The sequence below is a fragment of the Podarcis melisellensis genome, assembly GCF_964234715.1.
Source record: "Podarcis melisellensis genome assembly, chromosome: 1".
Lineage (NCBI taxonomy): Eukaryota > Metazoa > Chordata > Lepidosauria > Squamata > Lacertidae > Podarcis > Podarcis melisellensis.
In genome coordinates, this window is record NC_138528.1 from 30,733,003 (window position 1) to 30,743,592 (window position 10,590).

A 10,590-nucleotide genomic window follows, 5' to 3' on the forward strand; every position below is an offset into this window, starting at 1 on the left:
TAGGATTCCTCGCAAGAAAAGGGAAAAGTTGACAGCTATGCCCCGCACGCCCATCTGCTTCGCGGTTTGCGTGGGCAGCTGCAAAAAGGAAGGAAAGGGAGGCAACTTTCCTGCCACGACCTTCCTTATTTTTGGATCTAAGTCATTGCTCTTTCTTTGCAGCATGTTTTAATGCACAAGCACACTGTAAACGCAACAGTTATTTTGCTGGATGTAAGATCCAGGATTCATCTAGTCCAGCCGCCTGTTTCCAACGGTGGGCAGCCCAATGCCTGAGAGCTCATAAGCGAGACAGGATAGTCTTTCCGCCAAGGTTGGCTTAATACGTTTCGCAGCCTGAGGTGAAGGACAAGTTTGTGCCTTGCTTCACACGCAGAACTTTACAGGAATGGCACTGTGGACAGTACAGAACCTTTCATTTCACCTGAGACAGGAGGCTTGTTCAGGGAGCTCAGGACAGGCTTTGTGGCATCCGCATTTCTGGAAGCTCAGGCGGAATGTCCGGGTGCTGCCGCCTAACACTTGCCACCTGAAGTGATTGCCCCACCTCTGCCTAATGGCAGGCCAGCAGTGCCACTCACCTAGCCAAAGTGGCAAAGTTTTTTTGGGGGGGGCTGAAAGGTAGAGCAATACAAACCCCTGTTGGGAAGTGGTGAGGTTTGAAGAAGAGCAGTGTAGGCACCGCTGAATCCGCAGCTCCATCACTCACCCATGCTACCTAGGGCAGAAAGTGGGGGGCAAACAAAAACCTTTCGGGATTTTCCACACCCATCCATACATTTGGTGGGCAGAAAAGGGAACTCCATTGGTAGAGGGCAGCAGAGCTGTTTGAGACTCAATGAAGTGAATCCTCTGCCTCATCTGCCACCTTACTGTGAATTAAAGATTTTTAAAAATCTTTTTATATCTTTTTATTATATTTAAAGCTGAGAAGGTGGTTTCAGAAATTACTGAGACTCAGCACTGATCAATTGGTCAGTCAAGTCCTCATTTGGCTGACAATACTTGAGAGTAACTTCCATTTTTTGTTTGAAAGAGCAATTATTGTTCAAATTATGCTTTAAGGCATTCACATACCATCAAATGTAGGTTGTGCTATTGGAGCTCTTCCACAACAAACCCATGTCCCCTAAATTTGGCTTTTTGCAATAAAGTGTAGGATAATAACTCTTGCTTGAACTAACCTCCACACAAACAAATAAGAAAGAATGCTCAATAAATAGCTGTCATCTAATCTCCCTGCAAACAAATCAAAATGAATAATGAAGAAACAGGTTGTCTGGGAGCAACCACAGTGTAAATGTTAAATCCCACATGTGAACTGCACCTGATGGTTGCATTTCTGTTTTACATATTCATAGGCTTCCTCAAGCTGGTTGGCTGCTGTTGGCCTTCTTCACAGCCCTGTGACTGGTGCTGCAGTTAGAGGGATCTTTAATGACAGCACCAGTGATTCAGTGCCCTCTTTCTCAGTAAACGGGTCTGCAGATGCTATAAAAGTACAGAGTAGCATTCCATATACCTTTGCCAGCCAAGGTAAGTGGTCAATGCTACACAATCTCCGTGTGGAGGTTTAACTTTGCAGATTTTAGTTAGAAAGACTGTAGAAGCATTTTTTTAAATATCTCTGACAATACCTTTTTATTGTGCTTTTTTCTTTTAGAATCTCCTTTAAAAATATTTCCAATTGCAGTTTGAGGGTATGAAAAAGCAACTTTGATTATTTGGGTAGTGTCTGATTGCTGAGAAGGATTTAAGAAGTGTCAATACTCTGACTATTTGCAGGAATTTTAAGAAAGTTTGATGAAGTAAGTACCCAGACATTTGGTGCGTGTCTCAGAGAAATTTGGGTCTGAATTCAGGACTGAGTCATTATGAATTTGTCAGGATTCCTCTTGAGAAAACTTTTTGAGAAAGGTTGTTTTGGAAAGGGCATCAGATTATTTCAGTATCTTGAGATAATGTCTTACTGTTCAATGTCTTCAGTGTGCAGTGAGAGTTTTGGTTGTTTGGTAAAGTACCTTTGGCAGCTGATGGAAATAGTTTCTCACAGCGCTGTAGCTGTGTTTTTACATTCTTCTTTAGAGATTTCTGGAGGAGACTATAATGTTGCAGATAGTAACTTTAGATATAACATGATCACGACTGGTGAGCATGCTTGCATTGGCACAAATGTGGGGGTTCAATCCATAAAGGACCTACCCTGGTGTACATCTGACTTCTGAAATTCAGTCAACATTGGCATATTCACTGTAGCCAAAATTGGCACAGAAGGTGCAAAAGAGCGCCAGAAATAATGCCGTGATTAGATAGGAGGGTAGATTTCAGTTGAATGTTCAGAAATTCTTACTCATTATAAGAACAGTTTAGCAGTGCCATAGTCTAATGGGAATGCTGTAGAATCTCTTGGGGGATGCTTCTTAGAATATATGATATACTACTTTGGGCTGGGTGTAGAATTTTCCAACTCTTCCAGCTCTATTGTTTGTTTTCTCTAGACAGACTGTAGTATTTGAACAGAGATACAAGATGAATAAAGGAAAGAATCATTTCCGTACATATGGAAGGCTTGTGATTTTTATAAAATACTAGATAGTATATATTCTCTTCCTTTCTTTCGCTGCTCCAGATTTCTGGCCTTCAAAGGTGTTTTTTAAAAAAGAAAAGTCATCACCTATTGTGTCGCATTCATAAGTTGTGCCTGTATTACAATCTCCTTAACCCAAATAATTCCTACTATTTTGTTGGATGCTAACCCTGCATCTCAAAGGAGAAATAGATATGAATGGGAATCCTATTGCTGATCATTATGATTACAGACCTACTTCTGGAGATGCTGGTGGACAGAAAGGAGACACTTGTGTTGAAAGAGACTGTTTCTTTTCTCCCGCTTCTTACTATGCATCCATAATATCACATCTCCTCAGCCAGCCAGAACCTAACGGTGAGCTAGATCCTAGCTTTCTTCTCCCTTCCTCACAGAAAACTGAACTGCTGTTCCAAAGTGCTGGGAATGGCACATGTTCCAGGGAAGCCTCCTCCCCGAGTCCTGACTGTGGCTTGATTAACTCTAGTCAGTTCCATAATGAACACCTGCAAGCTAAGAGGGCCAGGGTGGAAAATATTATCCAGGGAATGAGCCTGACACCAAACCCTGTAGTGCCTGGTATCCAAGTGGAAGGAGATCAAAACCATTTAGAGAAAGTAAAGGGGAGCTACAGAGAGAACAAGAGAAAGCAGAGAGTTCCTCAGCAGCAAAGTCTACACGATATTTCTCTGGCAAGAGCTGGCCAAAATGGTATTCAAGTGGAAGAATGCCTCCAGCTGAAAAAACAGCTCCACATTTTGCAGCAGCAGTTGAAGCAACTACAGGAGAGGTTTGTTCAGCCTAATAAGCTGAATGATTCCAGTCCAAGCCAAGGAAGTATGGAGAAGACTTTGGGTTTGCTGAAGGAGAAGTTTGGACAAAGCTTGGATAGTCAAGGTGTTTCAAGTGGCCATCGCAGAGATCGTTTTTGTAGAAGCATCCCCAAGACGAGAGGATCTGAATGGTCAGAGAAAGGAACTAGAACAGCAGATTCGCATAGTCTGACTTCACAAGACAGAGCTCTTTCAGAGATATTGAAACGTGAGTTAATACAGGTGGTGACACAGGCTGTGGACTCTGTTTTGAAGCAAGTATTGCCTGAATCCCCAGACCCTCAGCCCCATCTGCCAAGTAGTCCCACAGTAACAGCCTCCTCCATTGGGAGAGAATTTACAGGTGCTGCAGCAAGTGCATCCAGCAAATGGCTTCCTAAGATTTCTTCCCATAAAAGCACCATGTCAGTAGCTACAGAAAAACCTCCAGCTTTTCCTTCTTATCCCATCCGCTCAAAAATGGAAAGAAAACCCTGCCAAGTACCACCCGTGAATTATCCCTTGGTCATGACCTCTGAAGTTCAAGGAAACAGTATTTTTAGCCAAATGCTGCTATGTGGTCAGAATAGCCCTTGGGGCAGCCCGTCTCCAAAAATTGTCCCTTCTCCAGAATGCTTAGATAGGCCATGGCGACCAATCAAACTGAAGTCATCTGTCATGAGACACCAACGATGTCCAACACCCTATAAATCTGCTGAAATTGAAAGTTTGGCCTCTCTTCCAGCTTCAAATGCAGAGTTGGCTGAAATGCAAGCTATGATGGATGGAATGTACTTTCCTTCAACACATATATCCTTCCTATATCATCAGCATCTGTTAGTAGTAGGCAAATCTGTTCATTGCAGCTTCTCCTAGTTTCTAACTATTTTTTCAGTTTCCATTGGGTTGTTGTTGTTTTTTTATCCTCAGGAAAATTAACCAGCCTTCCAGTGCATATTACTTCTAACTATACAGTGGTACCTCAGGTTACATACGCTTCAGCTTACATACGCTTCAGGTTACAGACTCCACTAACCCATAAATAGTGCTTCAGGTTAAGAACTTTGCTTCAGGATGAGAACAGAAATTGTGCTGCAGTGGTGCGGCAGCAGCAGGAGGCCCCATTAGCTAAAGTGGTGCTTCAGGTTAAGAACAGTTTCAGATTAAGTACGGACCTCTGGAATGAATTAAGTACTTAACCTGAGGTACCACTGTAATGCACTTCTTTTGTTCCCCCCACTAATACTGGCACCATCCTTACTGAGATTCAGACATCCAGTCAAAAGTATTTTATTTCAGGAGAGAAAGCAGCATCAGGGGCATTGCAGCAGGGGAAAACGGGTTATGCACTCATCACCCCACTCCAAAATACATCCTCCAAAAACAGTTTCTAACCAAATGACCCCAATGAGATTTTTGTTTTTCATACACTTGGACTGTAGCATTTCACATCACATTGAGCTAGCATATTTGAGCAGGAAATAACATCTTTTGACATTCTGTAACCAGAATCTTACACGTTTCCCACATTACATTAAGAAGCAGGACAACTCCGCTACTTTGTGTTCTGATTAAATTTATAGAACTTAATAAGAAGTAAGTAAAAGTTTATCTCATTCATCAAATGGCTCTGCCCTTGCAGGAATGGAGCAACAGAAACATTAACACATGAGGGTTTTTGTATGTAACTTGTATAGAGGTGACCAAAATAGATTATTTACCCTGCTAAAATACCCAGGAAGGACCTAGTTATTGGCTGACGCAAGCAAAATAATAGCAAAAATACTTGTTAGATTTCCCTTTTCTGCTGCAAAGGCCCATAAAGAGGTTTTATTAACTTAATTGTATCTTGGTTTTTTAATGTCCTTAGTTTATATGTAAGTACCATATATTTCAACTTGGCTTTTTCATCTCTTAGCAACAGCAATGTAACACTAGGCTAAAAAACAGGCTTTGCAGCTCATCTAGCTCTGCCTAGTTCTCCTTAGTAAAGACACTGTCTCTCTTAAACATTCTCTGTCAGATTAGCCCATAAAAGCCTGACCTCAGCATCTGAACTATTCAAGATTCAACATTGTGTTAAGGGCTCTCATCATGCCCAAACATTTAGAGAGCTATCACACCTTTAAGAGCTGTGCAGAAGGAAAAATTATCTCAGGTGAAGCTTCCCTCACCATTTCAAGTAAAGACACACCTAAACAAATTCTGCCTTCCTTTTAGGATTGGTTCTTTTAGGATCTGGATCTGGGAAGCTTAACTGCACTACATGTGCAGAGAGATTTCCAGAAAAATAAATGCAAGTCGAACAAGTGACTGGTACAATGCAGGATCTCACACTAGGTCAGACAGTGGCGTAGCGTGGGTTGTCAGCACCCGGGGCAAGGCAAGTAATTTGCGCCCCCTAACCCGTGGATTTGCGCCCCCTAACCCATGGATTTGCGCCCCCTAACCCTAACCCCCAGATGTTGCACCCGGTGCGGCCGGCCCCCCTGCACCCCCCACGCTACGCCACTGAGGTCAGATCCTACTCCTGATGAATAACTCCTGACCTAGGGTAAGACCCTGCATTGTAATAGCTTTGATCATTGAGAAAACTAACAGGGACGATAGAACCTGCACACAATAACTTGACTGCTCAGCTTCCTCCCCTTCCTCTTGCTGTGACAAGTTGATTCCTGCACGCTACAATTGATAGACATGGAATCACTGCTATATAATGACAACAAGAAACAGCATTTGCCAGCAATAACTCTGCATCAGGAGTTGGCAGCCCTTAAACATTGTTCAGCAAATGTTCCACAAGGTAGAGTGTTAAAGGTAAAGGTACCCCTGCCCGTACGGGCCAGTCTTGCCAGACTCTGGGGTTGTGCGCCCATCTCACTCAAGAGGCCAGGGGCCAGCGCTGTCCGAAGACACTTCCGGGTCACGTGGCCAGCGTGACATCGCTGCTCTGGCGAGCCAGAGCTACACACGGAAACGCCGTTTACCTTCCCGCTAGAAAGCGGTCCCTATTTATCTACTTGCACCCGAGGGTGCTTTCGAACTGCTAGGTTGGCAGGCGCTGGGACCGAGCAGCGGGAGCGCACCCCGCCACGGGGATTCGAACCGCCGACCTTTCGATCGGCAAGCCCTAGGCACTGAGGCTTTAACCCACAGCGCCACCCGCGTCCCTAGGTAGAGTGTTACACAGCCCCAACTAATGTTAGCTAGGGGGACTGGGAACAGCAAGCAACTTTTTCCTTGACTTCGATTTACATCCAGGAAGCTTTGACCCCTGGCCATCTGAAAAAGGCTAAGCTGATGTTCTTCTTCTCTCGCTATCCCACATCCTCTCTGCTGAAAACCTACTTCCTAGATGTCCAGGTAAAAGTATTTGGCTTCTTGTATTCCAAAGTTAATGTAAAAATATGTGCAGATGTTAATTTATTACATAGCAGGTTATGCATTGTTCCAAGAATCTGAAAGAGGAAGAAAGGTATTGCAAGAAAGAAGTACCAGCTAGCAAATTTGCATACTGGTGTGTACAAAATAATTGTAATTGAGGGGTGGGTGAGGGGTTGTTGTTTGTTTGTTGTTTTATTATTATGTACTTATTTTTATATTGTATTTTTATGTTGTGAAGCAGCCTGAGATCTATGGATGAAGGGCTGTATAGAAATATATTAATTACAAAATAAATAATAATTTTAGACTGTACCATTCCTGCCTGTCTGCCTAGTCCCCAGACTCTCATTTGGATAAAATGTTTCATTCTGGGGTTTCTTTGTTTATTGGTGAGCTATATTAGGTTCAATTTTGATGGAGAAAGGTGGAATGTAAATAATTAAAATAATACATTGGATTGGATCAGTACATCCTCCGTACATCCTCCGTTGTGGGTGTCAGTACATCCTCCGTTGTGGGTATCAGGTTGGAATCAGAGCATACCACAAAACAGTTCAGAATTTCCCTGACTTTTTGCATGAGTGAAACGCAAGGCCTCTTTGGAGATCAGTGGTGGAGCGTTGGTGGTCCCTAGTGACAGTTTACAGAGCAGCAACATTATTACACTTATTCACAATAGATAGTGGTGGGGGGGAGGGGAGGAATGTATGGCCCATTGGTGCTATAGACTTATAGAGGCATTTTTTCCCACAAGAAGTTGAAGGAGGAATTAAAACAGAGGTTTGACTTGGTGTTTGATATAATGCATATATTCCCAGCAAAAATCTGGCAGTGCTTATCTTTGTGGGCAAGACCTACTAATATGTTTGCTTGAAAGTATGTATTGAAGGGACACGGGTGGCACTGTGGGTTAAACCACAGAGCCTAGGACTTGCTGATCAGAAGGTCGGTGGTTCGAATCCCCACGACGGGGTGAGCTCCCGTTGCTCGGTCCCTGCTTCTGCCAACCTAGCAGTTCGAAAGCCCATCAAAAGTGTAAGTAGATAAATAAGTACCGCTCCCACGGCAAGGTAAACAGCATTTCTGTGCGCTGCTCTGGTTTGCCAGAGGCGGCTTAGTCATGCTGGCCACATGACCCAGAAGCTGTACACCAGCTCCCTTGGCAATAAAGTGAGATGAGCGCCGCAACCCCAGGGTCGGTCACAACTGGACCTAATGGTCAGAGGTCCCTTTACCTTTACCTATGTATTGATTAGCAAAGGACGTGTTTTTCCCTGCAATTATTCTTTTAGTTCAGGGGTGGTTAACATGGGCCTCTCCAGGTATTGTTGAACTCCAACCTCAGCCAGCATGTCAGGGATGATGGGAGATGTAGCATAGCAAAATCTAGAGGATCACATCAGCCACACAATCTATCTGGGAGTTTCTTCCCATTGCACCTTTCATTTAAAGTGACTTCTGCTCCAAAATAAAGGGGCAAGGGGGAACCTGCTAATTAAGAAGACAATCTGTCTGCATTAGGGGAGTCAAATGCCCGTGACTCACTGCTTCTGCTCATGCTCCTTCACCCATGGGTGTTTTCAATGTTATGCCTCCAAAATGTGTCTCAATATTTCCCATCCACACAGGTGGGAGGTGCTTGTTAGGATGTACATATCCAATAATACCATGTTACATGCCCTTTCCATAGTTCACCCGCTGCATCACCTCCCAGCTCATCAAGTGGTTTAGCAACTTCCGTGAATTTTATTACATCCAGATGGAGAAGTTTGCCAGGCAAGCCGTCTTGGAGGATGTCACAGATCCCAGTGACCTCATTGTGACCAGGGACTCTGAGCTCTTCCGGATCCTCAATGTGCACTACAACAAAGGGAATGATTTTGAGGTGAGGTTACACTTGCTACATAGTTTTATTTTGCCTGTTGTGGCATTTTTCTGAGAAAATGCCCTTTTTACCGGAACTAGATAACTCCCTGCAACATAAGGACATAAATAGTGAAACAGAACACTTTAGGCTGTGCAGAAATGTAGTCTTTGGAGCACACTGGGGTTGTTGTTTTTCACAATATGCTTTTGTACATTGCGGGTGCCAATTGTACACGCCTTTGTGGTGTAGTGGTTAAGAGCGGTAGTCTCGTAATCTGGGGAACCAGGTTCGCGTCTCCGCTCCTCCACATGCAGCTGCTGGGTGACCTTGGGCCAGTCACACTTCTTTGAAGTCTCTCAGCCCCACTCACCTCACAGAGTGTTTGTTGTGGGGGAGGAAGGGAAAGGAGAATGTTAGCCGCTTTGAGACGCCTTAAAGGGAGTGAAAGGCGGGATATCAAATCCAAACTCTTCTTCTTCGTACAATCGTGTCATCTAAAGCGGCAGTGTGTACATCTGTCTGTACACACAGATTAACATGTTTTTTTTTCAAACTAGTGCACAACAATGTTCTTTATTCCCCTCTCCTCAATTAGTGTTTGAATATAATCAAGCAAGCAAGCAAACAAACTTTTTTTGCAGGACATTCACTTTGATGAATATCAGTCCACCCTATGCAGTTGTCAAATTGACCAGTGGCTGCTTCATAGTCCTAACTTTCTTCTTCTCTGTCTGTAGGTTCCTGATGGTTTCCTGGATGTTGCTAGTCTGACTCTTCAGGAGTTCTTTAGTGCAGTCAGGGCAGGGAAGGACTCGGACCCATCCTGGAAAAAGCCGATTTACAAAATAATTTCCAAACTAGATAGTGGAATACCAGATGCATTTAAATCCTCCACTTGCCCCAAAGAGCTGAACCAAGGTTAATGCGCAGTTATCATGGCAACAGGTACATGTGACTATAAAACAAAGCTATCGCTTGAGGAAGAGGCTGGCCAATGTCAACATCAAATCTCCACTACATACCAGTGTAATGATTGAGATTGGACTTTGTAAAGAGTGCATAGTACCATCAATTGGCTGATTACTTTATGGAGTAAAGTATACAAAAGGAACTATTATGGAGTGGGGAACCTCCTCCTTTCCATCTGCTGGTATTCCTAAATGGCCACTATGTCCATTGTCAGTTCTGCATACTGTGTTACTCTCATTATGTCCGTGTTCGCTGGGGCTGATGGAAACATATGGACCACGCTAGGCTCATGAAGGGTGACCTACAATTTGATCCAGGGTTCGCTAACCTGGAGCCCTCCAGGTTTTTATTTATCATATTTATACACGATTGTTCTGCCAAGGGACCCAACGTCCACTGGCTCCAGCCAGCATGGTCAGTAAGAAGGGATGCTGGGAGCTGTAGCCAAGCAATGTCTGGATGTCACAGGTTAGGTAGTTCCCCTTGCCAAGCCCCCTACACAAAAAGCTAAACTTTCCACAATGTTTGCTATTTGACTAGTCTCATTCTCCCATTTTGCTGAAGCTCCAAACCCAAAACTGTGTGCCTGTAAATAAACTTTCGTAAAAGCCCTTGTAAATCTTCACAAGAATTTCAATTTTGCCTGTGAGCAGCCCACAGCCTTATGCATGTTTACTCAGATGTAAGTTCCATTGTATTCAATGGAGCTTTGCTCTAATTAAGTATAGATAGGACTGCAACCCTTAAGTAACTTAGCACTGCTTTTATTATATTCTAATGTAGCTTGTTATTAATCTCGTCTGTGTATTTCTAATGTGCCCCATGGTGTTGTCAGACGGAATAATTTTGAGCACTCTTCCTCAGTTTCCCTGGAAGTTGAAGTAAGCATACATTAAGCCCATTAGAATTATCCAGTGCGATCCATTAGGTTTTGCTGACATTCCTAAATTGTATAGATTTGGTGCCCAGTT

The 10,590-nt window shown here is 43.5% G+C and overlaps 2 protein-coding genes across 3 annotated transcripts; both read left to right on the plus strand.

Moving 5' to 3' along the window:
* Window positions 1-1,072: 1,072 nt before the first annotated feature.
* On the plus strand, window positions 1,073-4,275 carry LOC309377326 (prospero homeobox protein 2-like; the record flags this gene model as incomplete). Its single annotated transcript, XM_081924411.1, has 2 exons — window positions 1,073-1,536; window positions 2,630-4,275. The coding sequence occupies exon 2, from the start codon at window positions 2,749-2,751 to the stop codon at window positions 4,273-4,275; it is 1,527 nt and encodes a 508-aa protein (XP_081780537.1). The 5' UTR covers window positions 1,073-1,536; window positions 2,630-2,748.
* Window positions 4,276-5,974: 1,699 nt separating this feature from the next.
* Window positions 5,975-10,135, plus strand: LOC309372478 (prospero homeobox protein 2-like). Of its 2 annotated transcripts, XM_081916110.1 has the most exons (4): window positions 5,975-6,202; window positions 6,574-6,762; window positions 8,474-8,668; window positions 9,388-10,135. In XM_081916110.1, the coding sequence occupies exons 2-4, from the start codon at window positions 6,700-6,702 to the stop codon at window positions 9,571-9,573; spliced, it is 444 nt and encodes a 147-aa protein (XP_081772236.1). In that variant the 5' UTR covers window positions 5,975-6,202; window positions 6,574-6,699; the 3' UTR covers window positions 9,574-10,135. The 2 variants fall into 2 exon arrangements, with proteins under 2 accessions (XP_081772236.1, XP_081772237.1); XM_081916111.1 differs by lacking the exon at window positions 5,975-6,202 and having other exon boundaries at window positions 6,282-6,762.
* Window positions 10,136-10,590: the final 455 nt, after the last annotated feature.